Here is a 22,516-nt window from a genome sequence, read left to right on the forward strand (position 1 = left end):
TTATACTCCCTGGCCATAACCATTGCTTATGTATCCCTATAGGTACTGAAGCCACTCTGAAGAGAGATCCTCCTTCTAGTCTCCCTGTATAGTAATCAAACCTGGTTTTAGAGATGACCAGCACAGAGATATCTTTTGGTCCACAGCTAAGAAACGATTGCCATGTTCCTACATATAACGTCAACAGTATTCCCTCTACATCGTGCTGAACCCTCAAACAATTTAAATGAAATTAAAACATTTTAATTATGAATCTGCCTGTTTATTGTCACTAACTAGAGTTGTCGTATTGGGGGGTCAGCAAATTAAAATGTTTTCTTTCTTTTGAAAGGCAAGGCAGTGGCCAAAAGAATTCAAAGTGGCTTTACACTTTTCCCCAAGCATTCTGCTAAGTCAGCACCTGTGCCGGTATACATAGAAGATCAGGAGCAGATTGATGCAATCCATTCTCACCTGACTTCAATTCTGGACAGCACACCCACAGTGACCAGATCAAATTCATCATGGATGTACTTTTTACAGTTTTAGCTGTGCTCTGCATGATGTTAGATTCACATTGTTTTAAATGTCAAATAGTTTATCCATAACGTGAGACCATTGCTCTAAAAATAATTGTTTTTGTGGTTATTATAGAAGAGACACTTTTCATTTTGTTGGAAAAAGCTAAACATGTGAAATGATACTTGGCTACTTGGGGTGTGTGATCAATCTCAATTCTTTCTCTGGTAGTCCATTATCTGTGCCCTTGCTTTTATGGAAAATCTGTCCATCCTAAAGGCTGAGTAGAAATTTCTGCGAGGACCTGTCATTTACATAAGGTCATACTGTAATAATACTGTAAGGATACTATAAAGGAAAACATGACATCCTGCCATTATTCACAAATAACCATTTCTTTCTACAACTATCCAACTTGAGTTTTTTTTATCAGTGAGCGGGAGCATTTTGACAGGAGTCATCAACGGGAGTCACCCTAGTTCATGTTTTTAATAAATTGTGTTAATAAATAATATTTTTGTACACAAAAAAAGTTGTCTCAAGTTTGCTTGTTTGCCAAAAAGTTGGCTAAATGGCCCTTGGAATTTTAGAAAAAGGTGAATTGTGTTTGTCTTTATAAAATGCTTTATAGGACACTGTTCTGTTGCTGTATTTAGACATTCTAATCCATACCAGTTGGTGGCGGTAATGCTCCAGCTCGTTGTTTGTCAACCGCCACTAAACCTTAGAAGAAAAAGGAAACGACTCTCGTCCTCTAGTGGTGAAATGCGTTTTAGTTTCGTTTTTGAGGGTGTGTATATCTACTTTCTGTGGGTTTCTATACATGTAGGGCGGTTTTATGTTTATAATACAGAAACATTAGGTGGAGACACATACTTTTGATGCGGCATGTCATTTATATAAAGCGAAAAAACAAGACAGCTTTGCAGACCAACCTGGTTTTATACACACAAAACCCAAATCTCCTAGCAGACGAATCGATGCTAGTGCTAGTATTCGTGTTGCGGGTGTGTTACAAACAACAGCGTGGCTCATTTACTGCCACTGCACACGTGTATTAATGTTTTATTATCGTGTAGCGTGAAATCCTCGACACATTTGATGCTCTTTATTTGACTGAAATAATATTTTGTGTGATAAGTAGCGTCTTTGTGACATTTTTCTTAGTAATGAACGCAGATGTATTTATCGGTGTGTTGGCTTACTGCAAAAAGTTTCAGTCCCGTGTTGCAGACACAAATGATTCCTCATCCTGCGTTCCCGTGTGTTGCTGAGGAGAGGTGTGCTGTTATTTAAAGTGACCAGACTTATGGTTTTCACCTGCTGGACGATGAATCGGGTGAAAAGTCCCTCTGAAACATTTCTACAGACCAGAATATGACAGAGCCTGCGTCTCAATGTGCATACTATCCATCCTAAATTATATGTGATATTAGTCATTTTTAGTACTATTTAGGTCAGATAGGGTGGATAGTATGCACATTGGGACACAGGCAGAGACTATCATATCAGTCATGTGGGCTCTTTTGACCAGTAAACAACCACCCACTCAGAGCACACTAGCATAGGTACTAAAATTTACGCGAACAATGCACTAACCACTTGATCTAGCTTTTTTTTTAAGATTAAAAAACAAGTGGTTTGTATCATTAGTTGGATAACACTCCTTCACCCCATCACTCATGTTGTGTTCCCTGATCCTCAGGTGGCGTTACCGAACTGGAACTGGAGCAGATATCTTGAGCAGTCAACATATTTGTCTGATATTTACAACTATCATCGGAAACTTAAGGTGAGATTTTCTATCTGATTATGGTCTTAATCTGACACTAAATTTCAAACATTGTTTTACCTATAGAGTAAAGAGTCCTGTTATGCTATTAAAAAAAAAAAAAAAAACTAGTTTGTTAGTTTCTCATCAAAGCTGATGCAAACAAAGTAAACGATTAACCACCATCAAACACAAATCATAAATTGTAAATCATACAGTGAATTTATTCAATAAATGACCCAGACACTGGCAGAAAAAAACGGGATATAACATTTATAAGAAAAAAAACAGGATCAAGTATAGTTCTGCTTAGAAATAAATACTGAAACTAAGAATAAAAAGGTTCAAGCTCTAACTTGTGTGTTACCCTTATGGCCCATTTAGGTACTAATATGCGCCCTTGTAAGGGGTAAATAAGATACAAAGGTGTACCTTTTGAAAAGGTACCTTTGTACCTTTTTTTCTGAGAGTGTTGTACTGCTTAACTTCAGGTTCACTGTATACGATCATCCAAACATTCAAAGTATATAATATTTTATTTTTTCATACTAATATCACCTGATTTGAGACCTTTTTGTCCAGAATCAGCACTAATGGTTTTAGTATTTTGAAGTAAAGTGGCTTCCCTGTAGTGCAGAAGTCAAAGGTTTCATGTGAGCATAAATGAAAAATCCTTGCAACGACATGCTGATCACACAGACTGACACCTCAGACACACTCGCACCGTCACACTATCGACACCTCAGACGCACACTTGCACAGATACACACTCAAACAGACACTATTGACACCTTAGACACACGCTAACGAACTGCCATCAAATGCAAACATCCAGCAGCAGACACATTCTCATGCACAGCTCAAACCACATGTCTGTACAGATATAGATAATCCAGACCACAGCAGAGTTCACTTTGTCACCTTTTGATAACTAGTTCGCATCTATGTTTTGCAAACACGAAAATGCTGCAGTGAAAATGCTCATCCATAGACCATAGTGGCTGAGGTCATTGCAGGGAGGTTCCCAATGAAAATGATCTGACAATAAGTGTATTTGTACTTAGAACAACATTACGTTTGATCATCATCTGATTGTGATTGGTGCATATACCACATGACTCTCCTCTTCAGCTTTCTGTAAAAAATGCATAACACAACATATAATAATAGTTATATTAATAACAATAATAATAACAAGTCTTTTATAAACACATTGTGCAGTTGTGTGTGGGATTCATGTGATAGATAATTATATTATTTTGTCACTATGTGAAGAGCGGACATCAGCAGGTGAAAAGAAGGCATCATTTGAAGCTTTATAGTGTTTTCCTTACAACTCCAGACTCTAGTATTGAAGAATAAGTCCAAATCGACACAAAGCCGCAATTCACTGTTCTGGTACATATATAAATGTAACTACGCAAAATAGTGCTCTTTCACAGCTAGCGTTAAGGGAGTTTCACAAAGGAGAGAATGCATTTTTTTGCTGTTTTTGCTGTTTTTCCCCCATTGCTTTTCTATGTAAACGTGCATTAGATGGATGTGTTTGACTGTCTTTTGTAGCATCTTGTGCATGCAATATTATGCATGCACTACTTGCATTATTATGCTGTTATATTATCATTATATATTCAGTGGCATAAAGTGGTCTTAAAATGCCAATAATATCACAGTTATTTTTAGGACAATACATTGCCTAAAAAGTAGTTCTCATGACAGGCCTAACCGACAAATAAGAAAAATAAATAAATAAAGCTCTTGTAAATCATAATCAAAAAGTTACATAGAAAGTCAAAATTATGAGATTAAATTTCCAAATTATGACATGCTTAGGTTAGATTATGATACACACAAGTAAAAATTAGTATGACATAATTTTCGACATTTAAGTGATCATTTGAACTTCTTAATCTCATTATTTAAACTTTGTATATTTTAAACTTTTTAAATTATAATTTAGAATTTTTTATCTCATAATTTCGATTTAGTATGTCATAATTTCTAATGTTGTCATAATTATGATTTACCAGAGCATGATTTTTTTTTTCTTATGGGGTGGAAATGCTAACATTAGTTAACATTAGTAAACTACTTTAGTTAACATGAACTAAGAATGAACAATACTGTTATAGCATTTATTAAACTTAGTTAATATTATTTCAACATTTACTAATGCATTATTAAAATCAAAAGTTGTGTTTGTTAACATTAGTTAATGCACCGTGAACTAACATGAACTAACAATGAACAACTAAACTTTTTATTACCTACATTGACAAAGATTAAAAAAATACTGTAGTAAATGTGTTTTTCATTGTTTGTTCATGTTAGTTAAAAAAATTAACAAATGTTCACAAATAACACCCTACTGTAAAGTGCTACCAATTATACTCAACATAGTAACAATAAATTGTCTTACCGATTTCTGTGCGTTTCTTTTGTAGAATGCCGTCTCGGCATAAGTGATCTCTACTTCACAAGTCTCAACTGTTTTAACAAAAACAGATGCATTAAAACCACAAAACCAAAAAAAAAAAACACAAAAAATAGTTGAGTACACTTAGATGATCTTAAGTTTATCTTAAGAAGTACTAAAGAATAATTGTTACTATATTAAGTACAAAATTAGTGCGCGAAAATAGAACACTTTAAGTACATTATGGAAGTGCACTTGTTTTTCACCTGGGTATGAGAATAATTTTAATTAAATGATAAAATAGGGCTATCAGTTGGCAAAATACTTAGAACATATTTTTGAAGAATTATTTCTAATTTTACCTGTTTGAAAGGAGAAGATAATACTTGCCTTCTTGATCAGTTTTTCTGTGTTTCCTGCAGATGCAGAAGATCCCGACTGCAGCTACAATCAACAGAGATCCAGCAGCAGCAGAAACCAGCACTATCAGAGAAACTGAATCTGGAGGGTATGAAGGAGAGTGAAAGAGAGACAGTCATTAATGTAAGTGATTGAATCAGTCTGATCTACAACAGAAGACAGAGATCAGCTCAGTAAATAAACACATATTGGCACTGTCGTACCTGCACATGTTTGACAAAGTCCTATGATGTCCAGATGTTGAGTCTGGTTGCTGATGGGATTGTTGAGCACACAGCTGTAGGTGTTTTTCTCCTGATATTCCACCTCCAGAGGTAGAGAGAGACTGATGCTGAGATCAGACACACTGATGCTGGACAATAAACTGTTTCCTTTGTACCAGGAGAGAGTCACATCACTCACATTCACCACTGAACACACCAGTGAACAATTCTGCTGTGATGATGACGAAGAACAGTTTGAAAAGTTACTGCTGATGACAGGAACAGGCAGACGAGCTGAGAAACATGAGAGAAAAAGAGAAATATGAACAGAACAATCAGCTTATTTTCAGCGTTGTGAATTGTAGTGAATTTGTGTAATGAATGTTGAGTGAGTGTTTAGTGTGTTGTTGACGATCACTGAATGTGTCTGTCATCTCAAAATATAAAACGAATAAACATTTGACTATGTAAATAGAATGTGAACATTTCAACAAATTATCTCTACTCACCATAGACAGAAACGTTGAATGTTTTAAATGTCAGATTCGCTCCAGCTATCTCTAGTTGATAAACTCCAGCAAGTTGAGTTGTGATGTTTGTGATGGTCGCAGATCCCGTTTGTTTGTCCAGTTTCAGTCTGTCTCGGAATCTCTCATCAGTAACATTATATGTGGAGACAATGTGCTTCTTTTTCTTCATTTTAGCTATGAGAGACTTTCCAGCTCCATATTTCCACAGTATGTCATCACCATCACATACTTCAATATTAGTTTTTAAAGTGACAGAATCTCCCTCCATCACTGACACTAAATCACCAAACACACCTGGAGAGTATAAAAAGATTTTACACAGACTAAAGCTTCTGAAGATTTACAAAGCCTGAAATCCGCTTCATTCACATGTGAAGTTGAGAACAACAGAAACAAAAAAACACTTTCAAAACAGCTATTGTAAACTGCTAACTGTTACCATAATAGAGAGACTGTTGCAGCAGCGCTATTTAATAGATTAAACACATATGTATATACATAATGTACAAATATGTACAGATTTTTTTCAGACCCAGATGTATATCACATTAGTATTTTATTTTTCTTAGTCTTACTTATTTAAATGTTCTTTCTGTTCTCGTGTTATAAATGTATATGTGTGTATATATGTACCTAGAGCTCCTGAAAAACCACAATCCACAATGTAACATCCTAACTGACAATCAAGATTTTTGACATTATTTTATGATAATTATTGCAGATTGAAAGTACTGTTTTAATTGTGCTCGATATTTTAAATACATTTTTTTTTTTTAATAAATGGGAGATTTAGATCATTAGATCACTGGGTAGTCTCCTATGGACTATAAAGTCCTTGCGCTTTTTGAGTAGTACATTTTTATGACATTTGTAGATGTTCATGATCACTGCAGAAGTATTTTTTAAATATGTATATTTATTAAATATGCTCTACAAAAAAAAACATGCCAGATATTTGACAAGTTCACACTTTCTGAACATTTACACTGCATTTACACTGGGATTTCCATTATTTTCATGACCTTTTCCCGACCTGGAAATGTCAATGAACACTTCCTAACCCTAATCCCAACAGTGACCTGAATTCATAATTGGTAGATCTTGTATTATATTCATACAAAATTCACAATTCTTTTGGTACATTACAAAAGATGAGAATAGCTTTATTACTCCAAAATTAAAATAAATAAATAAATAAATAAACCTTGAAAATTATTTTATAAACTTACCACTCAGAGTCCAGTAGCACAAACAGAACAAGACAAACTTGTGAAACATTTTCTTCAGTGGTTCAGTGTGCGATCTAACAGCAGAACAGTTAAAAGGTTGTGTGAATCCTCCCCTGACAGCGTTTGACCCTCCTATCCTGCATTTGCATATGATCAGTGTTGGGCTCATTACTCAAAAAATTTAATATATTACTCATTACTAGTAACTAATTTCTAAAGTAATATTATTACTTATTACTCCCAGCCAACAGTCAGGTGCACCGCTATGGTTTCTGGACCCCCTGAACAGCATATTCACTCTGCCCCCTCCATCGTCAGGCCGAGGCTTGGAATCGTCCTAACCTGTCACCCCCCCTTACAGCACCCCTGTCAACAGTAATTAGTTACACTACTAGTTACATTACTTTTCCATTACACCTCAAAAAATTGGTAATTGCATAATTTCTGCAGTCTTTGAATCCATGAAAGTTACAGATAAATGTAGAGTACAACTGGCTCAAACTTATGGCAAGCCACACATTTTTTAACTTCTGTTATTTAGTAAAGCAGCAACATAGTAAAATCTGATGACCAACTAAGCATGTTGGCATTGCTGTAGACAGTCTTAGTACCACTACACAGTTTACATGTGACATTGATGTTTTTGTCATCGTTTCTCCCTACAAAACTTAAATAATGGCTGTATTTCCAGCCACTATATGATGTGGGCTTCTCCATCTTCCGACTAAGCTAGCTTGCTGTATTGGTGACGTCACGTGTGTACGCGCACGAAAACGATTAAGAAGATTGATAGGGATGATTGAATTTTTAAATTTCAAATCATTAGCAATTGTGACAAAAAATTAATTAGACATTTTTTTGGATGGTAACTGTAATATTATTACTTAAATTTTATTAGTAATTACTTACACTACAATTTACCAGGGAAAGTAATATTATTCCTGTAATGCATTACTAGTAACTAGTTACTGCCCAACATTGCATATGATATTGTCAGTGTTTTGGACTTGTTTTTTCTTGTTTTACCCCTGTCTTTGATCCGGGGTTTTCAATATATGGTCTTTTTCCTGTTCTCGTTTAGTTTCATTGTGATTCCTGCCACCTGTGCTTGTTAATGATCCTGTGTATTTAAGTTCCTGTTAGTTCCTTCCTTTCTGTCAGGTCTATGGGTTTTTTTAAAAGTTTTTTGTTTCCTGTTTGTTTCTCCCCGCGGTGATGGAAATAGACGTTCGGTTCTCCGCCTTAGCCCGCCGAGATCTCCCCTTCTTCAAGTACGCCTGGGAATTCTGCGGGCTCGCCGCAGCAACGGCATTGGATGATGCCACCGTCAATTCTCTGTTCTGGCTCGGGGCCAACTGCGATCGCCCCGTGGACCTCCCATACACCAATGGACTATGCTAGAGAGAAGGGATCTTCCGGTTTCTGGGGAGTGTCCTGGCCCGAGCCAGAACCAGCTCGCCGTCGAGCCCGCCGGCCATTCCCCACTCAAGCCCGCCAGCCGCTGCTCACTCAAGTCCGCCAGCCGCTGCTCACTCAAGCCCGCCGGCTGCGGCTCCCTCAAGCCCGCTGGCTGCTCCGAAGTCAAGCCCGCCGGCTGCGGCTTCCTCAAGCCCGCCGGCCGCTCCGAAGTCAAGCCCGCTGGCTGCAGCTCCCTCAAGCCCACCGGCCGCTCCGAAGTCATGCCCGCCGGTCGTGGCTCACTCCAGCCCAGAGCTCGCTCCAGTGTCGGCTCCAGCCCCTGAGTTCGCTCCAATGTCGGCTCCAGCCCCTGAGTTCGCTCCAGTGCCAGCTCCTCGAAAGGGCCTTGCTGTGCCTGCTCCTCCAGAGCGCCCTCCAGTGCCAGCTTCTCGTAAGCGCTTCCCAGTCCCCGAATCCAACCCAGAGTGGGCTCCTGTTCCCGAGTTTAGCCCACGGCGGGCTCCTGTTCCAAAATTGCAAGAGACCTATTATGCCCCTTTTTACAAGATGCAGTATAAGTCTCAGGTGTCCCCAGTGTGTGTCTGTGAAGTTTCAGCTCAAAATACCCCACAGATCATTTATGTATTGTTGAAAATGCCTATTTTAAGTGGAAGCAGAAACAGGCTGTTTTTGTGCATGTAAATGCAAATGAGCTGCTGCTCCCCAACCCCTTTTCCAGAATTAGGGCTGTGCCTTTACAACTTGTACCTCAGATATTCTGCCAAAAAAACATCTTGGTTTTGATTATCATGTCTTGCACGCTGAAATCATGCGTTTTAAATCCACATCAGTTTAAGCTTCCGAAGCACGTGCACAGAAAGTGTCTGTCACATGGACTGTGAGTACTAAACTAAGTTTTCTTTCATGTCTTATTGCGCTTAAATTGACAAATATACACAAGTTTATGTTAAAAACACACATGAGTTACAAAACCAGTCGGTTATGTCTGTGGAGGTAAATAGCAGGGAAATAAATCGCATGTTTATATTAGATCTGTCTGGCAGCAGCGTAATATACAGTAAATAAATCAATAAATCCACTGCTTTCTTGTCTCCTCTTGAGGCTAGGAATTTAAATAGTGTTCTGTGCTCGTCAGTGCAACCAAAGACAGAACAGTTAGCATGCTTTGCTCGAACTTTCGCAATGGCGTTAGAACTGGTACACCGTTGTCGCTTGTGAAAACAGAATGGCGGCACCGTGGGTGGAAACGTGCAAATCAAGGGGTGGTAATATTCTAATAAGATCCCCTTACAACGTCATGGGGCGGGGGGAGCAAAATCTGAGAGGCAAAATGCATAACATTGCTCTCCTCACTTTTATATATTTATGTTTTTGAATCGTTGGTTTTGTTTCCAAAGCTTCAGTACATAACAACACTTACGTCTGTCTTACGAACGTACTGCAAATGCTCTAAAGAATGCTGAAGGCAAACAGAAATGAGATATACAGCTCTCTGCTTGCAGCGCGTCAGCCAAGTGAGTGAAACTCATACACAAACACACATTTTATCAAATAACACATTATTAATAGCAGTTCACTTGCGCGATTTGATACAATTGCGTTCATATCAGCAGCGAACCGTACTGGAGTTCACAGGAACCGTACCCCAGACCACCCTTTTTAAGCGGACTCGGGTGCAGTTCGTGGGTGTGCACCCTAGTTCGGAAGACAGAGTTCACCCGGGTGCGCACCAAAAGTGCTAGTGTGAAAGCACCCTCAAACATGGAAAAAGTCAGATTTTTATGATATGTCACCTTTAAAACCATGTTTTGATCTCACAGTACCAGCTTTACTAAGCTTTATCTTCTGAGTCAAACTGAAACCAGCTGCGGTTAGTTTTCTAAATGCGGTTTGATCTGTTGGGTGGGCAAACATATGTCAGTGACTGGGCATTCAGATGCACTGTTGGGCGGACACAGGCCAGCAGCGGTGGCGGTGTTATGCTGTTGACAATGTTTTCTTGGGACATTTTAGGCCCCAATATCCCAATAGCGCAATCCCTGACAGCTGTCAGGTATCTGAACATCGTTGCAGACCAAGTGCACCCATTCATGGCAACTGTGTTCCCTGCTGGTGATGGACATTGCCAACAGGGTAATGCACCATGCCACACTGCCAGAATCATCAGAATTTCTGTTAATGCCTTGGCCTCCAAATTCACCTGACATGAACCCAATAGCGTGTGAAACATTTTCTTCAGTAGTTCAGCTAAAACTCTGATCTAATAAGACTATCTGCTGATAACATTGAACGTGGTGTGTGAATCCTCCCACAACAGAGTTTGACCACCCTACTAGTTAACACACACACTAGTTTACGCATGTTTTACGCATGCTTACGCATTTATATATATTCTTATATATGTTCTTCTGGCTCGTAAGACGTTGGGCCCTATTTTAACGATCTAAGCGCATGGTCTGAAGTGCATGGTGCAGTTGCCCTTAGGGCATGTCCGAGTCCACTTTTGATAGTTTAAGATGGAAAAAAATGGTCGGCGTGCCAGTCGTATGGTCCAAAAGGGTTGAACCTATTCTCTTAATGAGTCATGGGTGTGTTTTGGGCGTAACGTGCAGTAAACCAATCAGAGTCTCATCTTCCATCCCTTTAAAAGCCAGTTGCGCTTGCACCATGGCAGGTTTGCTATTTACATGGCGGAATTTGCAAGAGCAAAAACTGAACGCTTCTCCGGAAAGGAATGGATCTGCTAACATTGATGGTTTCTGAAAGGTAATATTTGACTGTGGCAGATATGAACAAGTAGAAAATTGGATTAATCAACCTAAATTTAAAGATAAAATAAATCTAATGGATCATTAAGTTTTTGCAAATGTCAAAGACTATCTACAGTCTTAAGGGCCATTCACACAGAACGCGTCTTTGCGTCTAAAAACACAAGACGCAGCACTCAATGGTTTTAAAAAAAGAGCAGCATAGATCGCGAGGGTCTCGAGACGCGCTTTTGAGACATGATGCAATAACGACAATAACTGAAATAATAGAAAAGGCAAACAGCAGAATTGATAACCGGTTGTGATAATCGCTTGAAGAAATGTTATCAATGTTGTTTAGTAATCATTCTAAATGTGTAGTCTTGTAATTTGGTACACTCTAAAATATGCTGGGTTGTTTCAACCCAATGTTGGGTCAAATATGGACTAACCCAACTGTTGGGTTAAATTTTGGTTACATTTTTAAATTAACTTTTTAACCCAACAGTTGGGTTAGTCCATATTTGACCCAACATTGGGTTGAAACAACCCAGCATTCTTTAGAGTGTAGAGATGTCTAATATAATCTAATATCTAATATATGTCTAATATAATCTAATATAATGTTACTCAAGTGTAGTAATAACTGTAGTGTAATGAATAACACAAGTTTTGCTCACTGATTCATTCAGTGACCCTTTCTGCTGGTTACAAAGTTACACCAATAGGGGGTGACAAATGAGCATCTTATGTGTGAAGCAGTACTTTGTCCCAAACGAAACCTTAAGCTCTCATGATTTTCCTCTGAGGCTGCATTAAAGTTCACATTTATATGCACTTCCTTCGATAATTTTCCTCCATTTTGTTCACTTGGATGTATGTCATTGCTGACTTTGCACGAGTGCCTATTACTGGTGGAGACAATGATGTTCTAAAAACATGGTCCCTATGGTCTTGTGGACTTAACGGACATGTGTCATGGCAGTCATTGTGAGTCCACAAGAGCAAGTGCTCATGAAGTGCCATTTGGGACAAGGCCTAGGTCTCCAAATTTTAGTAAGGTAAGGCCTCTGTTAATCGTCACATTTCACACATTTCAAATGTTCACCGTGTGACAAATGTATGTCAATAAACTTGATATTTAAATTTTTTTTCAAAATTGGAATAATCTGTTAATGCCAAGGATTAGCGTATATATATATATATATATATATATATATATATATATGGTACAGTGATAATATACACTCCTACAGCATCCAATCATTTAAATAATCCATTCAATCTGGCAAACGAAGAAGAAGAACAAGAAGAAGAAAGTCAGTATTTTGTTTTTATGTGTGCACCAAAAATCGAAAGCTGTTTAAGTTTTGAACCCATTTGAAAAAGAATAAACTCCCTTAGATGTTTGGTGGAAACTTATAATATCACATATGCAGGTGATAAAGGCATAATGGAAATAAGGCATTTAGCCCTACAGTTATAGCATGAAATATGGTAAGTCTGTCCCTGATTACGATTGATCTAAAAATTTGACAAAACTTATTTTTGGAAAAGTGGTGAAATTATGTTCTGTGTTTTTCCCCATGATGTGTCTTTTGCTGCTGCATGGTAAACTGAGCACATATTATTATTACAGGTTCAGGTCTGTCTTCGGCTGCTGTAGCAGGAAATGTGCTACTGTTCCGGTGCTGCTTGTAACTGCAGCTGCTGCTGTGATTTACTATCACAAGAAAGTAGCTACTTGGAGTTTTGTCGATCTGCATGTGAATTACTGCTGTTTATTATTTTAATTACAGAGCATCACATTCTCTGACATTCAAACATAACTGTTGTATTAACCTTTTGTGAATCCGTGTTTCTTTCAGTAGAATAATACCCCAACATAAAGTGCAACATATCTACCCACTAATTAGAATTGACTTGATATTACAATTAAATGATGAGTGCTGCCAATGAGATATCTCATAATTGGAATGGGCCTGAGGCTAGATGTTTCTTGTTTTATTAGATAAGAATGTCTACCTTCAGCGTTGACTTACAGTTTTCCTTTTTAAGAGTAGATAGGGTAGAATAGGTAGATTTAGGTATATTTATAAGTGCATCATGATATGTTTTTTGTCATGTAAATGTTACTTCAGAGTTAAAATTTGCCAAATATAAATCAATAAGAGCTGGACATGGTAGATGACTTTGTTTCATTAACACTAATTTTCCAGTGGTTTAATAAGCTGTTGAAATATTGTAAATGATCTGTGCATAAGCAGTTTCTTTGCGAAACAATAGCTTGAAAGATATCTGTATGTTCATGTTCGATAACATTAAAAACACCTGATTCAATTTATAACTGAATTATTTGAAATTAAAACCCTAGTTATATCACTGGATGGCGCTCTAATACACATGCATATTTGTGTATTAAAATATCTCAGGCAATTTATAACTAGGGCACAGTGTGGATGCTGTTTTTGCAAATATAATAATAATAATAAAAGGAGTCAAAGGATATGTGTTTTATTGTTAATTGATTGTTTCAATACCTTAGAGAAACTAATTGAAGTATTTTTTTTTTTAACAATGTACTTATGGCGCTTTTCCACTGTGTGGTACGACTCTGCTCGGTATGGCTCAGTATGGCACGGCACGGTTCGGCTCGGCACAGTTCGCGTTTCCACTGCAGTTCAGTACCGCTTTAGAGTGGGCGGGATTATTCACATGTCGTTATAATAGTTGCGCCGCCTCTACTACCACGGCTCCTGAAAACCTTTTTCATTCCGCGTCGCCCCATCAAGCTCTTGCTGGATCCGTTCCTCTGCTATCAACGAGAGGAACGTCTGTTCTTCCGCAACAGACAACAAAACTTTTTGGTTGTTAAAAAAAAGGTGCGCTCGTTCAAAACAGTTGCGTTCCATCTTTCGCTGGCTGTGCTGATTTAAATCTAGCGGTTCTTTTATGTTTGCGTCGCAAGTTCAGTGACGCAGGTAGTGACGATTCTCTCCGGCCAATCCGTGATTGAGATTTGATGTGAGAGTTTACACGCCACGTTTTGGTAACGGTACGGTTCACTTGGAACCCCAACCGAAGTTAGGCCTTGTAGACATTCTGGTCCACACTCCATACCAGTTGGTGGCGGTAATGTGCCAACCGCCAATAAATACTAGAAGAAGAAATTAAAACGACTCTCGTCCAGTGTTGCGAACTTAGCAATTTTGTTGCTAAATTTAGCAACTTTTCAGACGTTCAAAAATTAAATCGTTCAAAAGTGTTCAGTGTTGTATAAAAATTGTTATTTATATTTTAACATTATATTATGCATTTATATTATTTTACGAACAAATCTAACATATAAAATATATTTTTGCTGAGATTTGATGTAGTGACACAATTTTGCGTCGTGATTACGTAATGACGTCATCGCGCAATGACACCACAACGTCATTTAGCAACTTTTAGCAACAAATCGACCTTCCTTTAGCAACTTTCTCTGAAAATTAGTTGGCAACAATGCTCTCGTCCTCTAGTGCAGTGAATCTCATCCTTTTGGCGTACCGGACCCCAGTCCAATTCAGAACCATCCTCAAGGACCCCCAGAACAAAATTGACTCGTATCATTTGTGTCTTTGTGAGGACCAAATGCAGTCAAGTATATAATTCAAGTTAGCTGACTTGTCCAGTATTTGGCCATATCATCAACTATATTGGATTTTTCTTTCATGGGAACATGTCATGTCAAAATCTACAAAATTTATACAAAAATGTATACTTTATACGGACCCCCTGGCCTTATGTCAAGGACCACTAGGGGTCCACAGACCCCTGGTTGAGAAACACTGCTCTAGTGGTCAAACGCGGTATTAGTTTCGTTTCTGAGGGTGTGTATATATGCTTTCTCTGGCGGTTTTTAGGTTTACAATACAGAAACCGGTGGAGACACATTTGATGCGGGATGCTATTTATGTAAAACGAAACAACATGACAGCTTTGCAGACCAACACACACACACACACAAAATCCAGACGAGTCGGAACGGATGCTAGTGCTGTTGCGGGTGTGTTATAAACAACAGAGTGGGTCATTTACTGCCACTGCACACGTGTATTCATGTTTTATTATCATGTAGCATGGGATCCTCGACACGTTTGATGCTCTTTATTTGACTGAAATAATGTTTTGTGTGATATCATAAACTAGGCGGCATCGGCTAAGTAACGTTAGCGTCTTTGTGTCATTTTTCTTGGTAATGAACGCAGATTTATTTATCAGTGTGTCAACTTTATAATGAAAAGCTTCAGTCCCCCACTCAGAGCACATAGCATAGGTACTAAAATATACCAGGGCACTACACTAACCACGTATTTGTTATTGCTTTTTGCTACAAAAATAAAAAAGTGTGAGTTGTATCATTAGTTGGATAACACTCCTTCACCCCATCACTCATGTTGTGTTCCCTGATCCTCAGGTGGCGTTACCGAACTGGAACGGGAGCAGATATCTTGAGCAGTCAACATATTTGTCTGATCTTTACAATTATCATTGGAAACTTAAGGTGAGATCTGGTTATTATCTTAATCTGACACTTTAATTTTCAACCATTGTTTTACCTATGGACAGAAGTCCTGTTATGCTATTGAAAAAACAAATACTGGTTTGTTAGTTTCTCATCAAGGCTGATGCAAACAAAATAAATGATTAAGCACCATCAAGCAGAAATCATAAATTGTAAAGCATACATTGAATTTATTCATTAAAGGGGTCATATGATGCGATTTCAATTTTTTCTTTCTCTTTGGAGTGTTACAAGCTCTTGGTGCATAAAGAAGATCTGTAAAGTTGCAAAGACTAAAGTCTCAAATCCAAAGAGATATTCTTTATAAAAGTTAAGAGTCAGCCACCCCCCCTCCCTAAAACGGCTCGTTCTAACACGCCCCCACATGTCTACGTCACGATGTGGGAAGATTTGCATAACGCCGCCCAAATGTTCACGCAAAGAAAGAAGGCGTAACTTTTATTCTCACTGTTGCCGCCGCAGCCATGTCGTGGAGACGCTGTGCGTTTCGTTGTGAAAGCGAAACTACTTTGTTTGGCCTTCCAAAAGAGGACACAACTAGAAATCAGTGGTTCAACACTGTTTCGGAACAGTTCAACCCAAATATTCAGATGTGTGAAGCGCATTTTGCGGAGGACGAGGGCTGTTTCCTGTGAGAGTAGCCTACAATGCCGGTGTCTGTTTCTATAAAATGGGGCAGTTACAACTTTGAAGGACAGTCTGGCGCTTCTGACTCACACTCTGTAAGTTCGTTTTCATATTTAAATAATTTGCCACTGATGATTAAAACGCGAGTTTGACAAGAGGATTGATCAGAGGATTTTGTTTTGTAATCGAGGCACAGTGTCAGGGAGAGTTCAAAAAGAAACATTTGTTAAAAGATGAAGCTGTACTAGATCTGACTGCAAAGTAAATTATTTTGTTATGCTTTCTCTGGAAATGACCGTTTTATTTTGATTATGTTGTCAAAACACTCAAAACATGCAATAGCGAGGGGGCGTTGATACTGTTTCCTATGCAGTGATGTTAGCCAATCATAACAGTGGCCGATTACTGAGAAGCCTTAAAGGACCCGCCCCTTAAAAACAGGCTGTTTCTGAGAAAGGTTCAGAATGAGGGTTGAAAAAAACTCAAGGAACATTTTAAAATGATAAAAAATCCATGTCATGACCCCTTTAATAAGTTTAGTATTTTGTAGTAAAGTGGTTTCCCTGTAGAGCAGAAGTCAACGGCTTCATGTGAGCATAAATGAAATGTCCTTGCAACGACATGCTGATCACACAGACTGACACCTCAGACACACTCACTCACACACACCGTCACACACTTACACAAACATGATATTGACACCTCAGACACAGATACACACTCAAACAGACACTATTAACACCTTAGACACACACTAACAAACTGCCATCAAATGCAAACATCCAGCAGTAGACACATTCTCATGCACAAGCTGTTGTTTTTTTCTACCCAACAGATCAAACCACATTTCTGTACAGATGTAAATAATCTAGACCACAGCAGAGTTCACTTTGTCACCTTTTGACAACTAGTTTATTATCTATGTTTTGCAAACATGAAAATGCTGCAATGAAAATGCCCATCCTTAGACCATAGTGGCTGAGGTCGTTGCAGGAGGTTCCCAATGAAAATGATCTGACAATAAGGGTCTTGTAACAACATTAAAGTTTGATCATCTTCTGATTTTGATTGGTGCATATTCCACATGATCCTCTTCAACTTTCTGTAAAGAAATGTATAACACAATATATAATAATAATAATAATGAATAATGATAACAATAACAACAATATTAATAATAAATGTTTTTTTTGTAGTACCAAGTCTTTTATAAACACGTGGTGCGGTTGTGTGATAGATTATTATGCTATGAAAGCTCATTACTGCCTTAGTTAGGCCTGTCGCAATAATCAATATATTGAGTTATTGCACAATATATGTAAATCAGAATCAGACTCAGAATGAGCTTTATTGCCAGGTATGTTTACACATATGAGGAATTTGTTTTCGTGACAGAAGCTTCCACAGTGTTGAGCTGTCTGTCTAAAATGCGGACATGTGAAAAGAAGGCAACATTTGAGGCCCTATAGTGTTTTCCTTACAAATCCAGACTCCAGTATGGAAGCCTGGATCGACTCAAAGCCACAATTCACAGTTCTGGTACATATGTGAATGTAACAACGCAAAATGGTGCTCTCTCACAGCTAGCGTAAAGGGAGTTTCACAAAGGAGATAATGCATTTTTGCATTCCGCTTGTGCTGTTTATTATTATTATAATTTTTTTGTTGTTGTTTAGTTTCTATGTAACTATGTGCAATAGATGGATGTGTTTGACTGTCTTTTGCAGCATCTTGTGCATACAATGTTATGCATGCACTACTTGCATTGTTATGCTATTATATTATCATTATATATTTAGTGGCATAAAATGGCCTTAAAATGACAATAATACCACACTTATTTTTGGGACAATACATTGCCCAACAAAAAGTAGTTATTGTGACAATAAGAAAAAAAAAAAATAATAATAATTCTCTGGTAAATCATAATAAAAAAAAGTGACATACAAAGTCAAAATTATGTGATTAAAAATTACAAATGATAGCATACTTAAGTCAGATAATGGTATATGCAAGTTAAAATTAGTATGTCATAATTTCAACATTTTCAATTAGAATTTTAACTTGTTAATCTCATTATTTAAATTTTGTATATTAGATGTTCAACTTTTTAAGTTATCATTTTGAATTGTTAATCTTATACTTTCAATTTAGTATGTCATAATTTCTGTGATTTACCAGAACATGATTTTTTTGTTTGTTTTTTTTAAGTAGTGGAATTGGACTTAAATATTATCCAGACAAAATCAAAAGTACACACTGATCTACATCAGACTCTCTTCTAAAAATTATAAGGTAACAGTTTACAGTAAGGTTTCATTAGTTAACATAACTTAACTACTTTAGTTAACATGAACTGAGAATGAACAATACTTCTACAGCATTTTTTAAATCTTAGTTAATATTAAATTAACAATTATTAATGCATTATTAAAATCAAAATTTGTGTTTGTTAACATAAATTAATGCACCGTGAACTAACAGTGAACAACTGTACTTTATATTAATTAACATTAACAAAGATGAATAAATACTGTAGTAAATGCATTGTTCATTGATTGTTCATGTTAGTCAATACATTAACTAATGTTAACAAATGACACCTTATTGTAAAGTGTTATCAATTATACAAATACTCAAGAAATTAACAATAAATTGTCTTACCGATTTCTGTGCATTTCCTTTGTAGAATGTCTTCTCGACATAAGTGATCTCTACTTCACAAGTCTCAACTGTTTTAACAAGAATAGATTCATTAAAACAAAACAAAACAAAACAAAACAAAAACTCAGTCTTAATTAGATCTGGTTCTTCACAGCCTCTGTGTTATGTGACACAGTGACAGGAGGCCTTTCTGTGTGGAGTTTGCTTGTTCTCCCTGTGTCTGCATGGGTTTATGCTGGGTACTCCGGTTTCCTCCCATAGCCCAAATATTAGGTTAATTAAAGATTCTAAATGCCCCCCCCCCACCACCACACACACACACACACACACACACACACACACACTTGTGTATATAACAGACTTGTGTATGGATTGACTGGTTCTAACCATGAATTTAGTCACAGATGCTGGAATAGTGTTAAGAAGTAAGCAAGCAAGTTCAACAAGCACAACAAAAAGTTATCATTCATATAAATTTCAGAGCACCTGCCACATCTTTGCACATGTAGATTATGTTCATAAAATGGAGATAAGATAAAATAGTGAAAGGTTTTTTTTTTTTTTTAGTAAAGAAGGACACTCTGTGTCATTATATACAAATAGTTATTTATTATAACAAGGAAAATCATGAGAATACTTTTAATTAAAGGATAAAATAGGGCTATCGAGATAAGATAAAATAGTGAAAGGTTTTTTTTTTTTTTAGTAAAGAAGGACACTCTGTGTCATTATATACAAATAGTTATTTATTATAACAAGGAAAATCATGAGAATACTTTTAATTAAAGGATAAAATAGGGCTATCAGTTGGCAAAATATTTAGAATAATTTAATCTAATTAATAATCTAATTTTACCTGTTTAAAAGGAGAGGATAATACTTGCCTTCTCGATCATTTTTTTTGTGTTTCCTGCAGATGCAGAAGATCCCGACTGCAGCTACAATCAACAGAGATCCAGCAGCAGCAGAAACCAGCACTATCAGAGAAACTGAATCTGGAGGGTATGAAGGAGAGTGAAAGAGAGACAGTCATTAATGTAAGTGATTGAATCAGTCTGATCTACAACAGAAGACAGAGATCAGCTCAGTAAATAAACACATATTGGCACCGTCGTACCTGCACATGTTTGACAAAGTCCTATGATGTCCAGATGTGTGGTCTGGTTGCTGATGGGATTGTTGAGCACACAGCTGTAGGTGTTTTTATCCTGATATTCCACCTCCAGAGGTAGAGAGAGACTGATGCTGAGATCAGACACACTGATGCTGGACAATAAACTGTTTCCTTTGTACCAGGAGAGAGTCACATGACCCACATTCACCACTGAACACAACAATGAACAATTCTGCTGTGATGATGATGATGAAGAACAGTTTCTTCTTATGACAGGAACAGGCAGACAAGCTGGAAAACATAGGAGAATAAGAGCAATATGAACAGAACAATCAGCTTATTTTCAGCGTTGTGAATTGTAGTGAATCTGTGTAATGAATTTTGTGTTGAGTGAGTGTTTAGTGTGTTGTTGACGATCACTGAATGTGCCTGTCATCTCAAAATATAAAATGAATAAACATTTGACTATGTAAATAGAATATGTGAACATTTCAACAAATGATCTCTACTCACCATAGACAGAAACGTTGAATGTTTTTGATGTTAGATTCGCTCCAGTTATCTCTAGTTGATAAACTCCAGCATGTTCAGTTGACGTATTTGTGATGATCAGAGATCCAGTTTGTTTGTCCAGTTTCAGTCTGTCTCTGAATCTCTCATCAGAAACATCATATGTGGGGATGATTTGCTTAGTTTTCTTAATTTTAGCTATTTGAGCTCCATATTTCCACAGTATTGTGTTGCCTTCACGTATTTCAGTAACACCAGTGTATAAAGTGACTGAATCTTCCTCTATCACTGACACCGACTCACCAAACACACCTGATGAACAAACAGATTAAAGCCTCTGATGACAAAATTGTAAATATCAACGGTCTTTATAAACAGCTATCGTAAACCGCTAACTGTTACCACAATAGACTGAGACTGTTAGAATCAAACAGACAGAGGAAACTGTGCAGCAGTACTATTTAATGGATTAAACACATATGTATATACAGTACATAATGCAAAAATCTGTACATAATTCTTTCTGTTCCAGATGTATATGACATTATTATTATTATTATTATTACTTTTTGCCCTTAGTCTTACTTTTTTAAATGTTCTTTCTGTTCTCGTGTCATATTTGTATATATGTGTGTATATGTACCAAGAGAGTCCTGAAAAAAACAACAAATTCAGTGTTTTTGCGCACACTTGGCAAATAAAGCTATAATAAGTGAATAAAGAGTTTACATCAAAGTAAAAGGGTTAAAGTTAATCAATTTTACATGTGAAGTAAGACTAGGATCAACATGATGATTTAAATGTAAGTGTATTTACTCATTTTGGTGCAACAGATTTATTAGATAAACCTTGATTTAATCTAGATTTAAAATTAATTCTTATTTCGGTGTCACATCCTTAGTGTTTAATTTGTTTTAAAATGTAGAGGACAATCAGTGTTTGAAGTTTCATAATTTATTGGCAATAAATACATGATAATTATTGCAGGTTGAAAGTATAGCTTTAATTGTGCTGGATATTTTAAATACATTTTTTAAATAAATTATAGATTTATGGATAGTCTCCTATGGACTATAAGGTTCCTGCCCTTTTTGAGTAGTACATTTTCATGACATTTGTAGATATTTGTGATGATCACTGCAGAAGTATTTTTAAATGTTTATATTTATTAAAAATGTATTTTTAAAAATACAAGAAATGCCTGATATTTGAAAGCAGCTCAACAGAAAGTTCACACTTTCTGAACATTTACATTCACAGGGATTTCCATTATTTTCATGACCTTTAACAGATTTGGAAATGTCAATGAAAACTTCCTAACCCTAATCCCAACAGTGACCTGAATTCAGAATTAGTGGATATTGTATTATCTTCATTCAAAATTCACAATTATTTTGGTACATAACAGGAGATGAGAATAAAATAATTTGAACAGTAGCAGCAGGTTTATTTCTCCAAAATTGAAAAAAAAAAAAATAATAATAAAAAGCCATACAATTATTTTATAAACTTACCACTCAGACTCCAGCAGCACAAACAGAACAAGACAAACTTGTGAAACATTTTCTTCAGTGGTTCAGTGTGCGATCTAACAGCAGAACTGTTAAAAGGTTGTGTGAATCCTCCCCTGACAGCGTTTGACCCTCCTAGTTCACATCCTGCATTTGCATATGATCAGTGTTGGGCTCATTACTCAAAAAAATTTAATATATTACTCATTACTAGTAACTCATTTCTAAAGTAATATTATTACTTATTACTCCCAGCCAACAGTCAGGGGCACCGCTATGGTTTCTGGACC

At 36.9% G+C, this 22,516-nt stretch overlaps 1 protein-coding gene and 1 long non-coding RNA gene across 2 annotated transcripts; one reads left to right on the plus strand and one right to left on the minus strand.

Annotated features, from left to right (window-relative positions):
- The first annotated feature begins 1,242 nt into the window (after window positions 1–1,242).
- On the plus strand, window positions 1,243–5,907 carry LOC107694368 (uncharacterized). The gene is made up of 4 exons (XR_001634861.1): window positions 1,243–1,288; window positions 2,204–2,290; window positions 5,108–5,228; window positions 5,488–5,907. It is a non-coding gene; the product is annotated as an uncharacterized LOC107694368 (long non-coding RNA).
- Window positions 5,908–18,004: 12,097 nt separating this feature from the next.
- LOC107694566 (SLAM family member 9-like) lies at window positions 18,005–22,492 on the minus strand. The gene is made up of 6 exons (XM_016494267.1): window positions 22,230–22,492; window positions 20,719–21,027; window positions 20,209–20,496; window positions 19,976–20,086; window positions 19,092–19,159; window positions 18,005–18,010 (listed from the first exon to the last, which is right to left on the minus strand). The coding sequence occupies exons 1-6, from the start codon at window positions 22,276–22,278 to the stop codon at window positions 18,005–18,007; spliced, it is 831 nt and encodes a 276-aa protein (XP_016349753.1). The 5' UTR covers window positions 22,279–22,492.
- Between the last annotated feature and the right edge of the window lie 24 nt (window positions 22,493–22,516).

This window comes from Sinocyclocheilus anshuiensis, unplaced genomic scaffold (assembly GCF_001515605.1).
Source record: "Sinocyclocheilus anshuiensis isolate Anshui unplaced genomic scaffold, SAMN03320099.WGS_v1.1 scaffold954, whole genome shotgun sequence".
NCBI lineage: Eukaryota > Metazoa > Chordata > Actinopteri > Cypriniformes > Cyprinidae > Sinocyclocheilus > Sinocyclocheilus anshuiensis.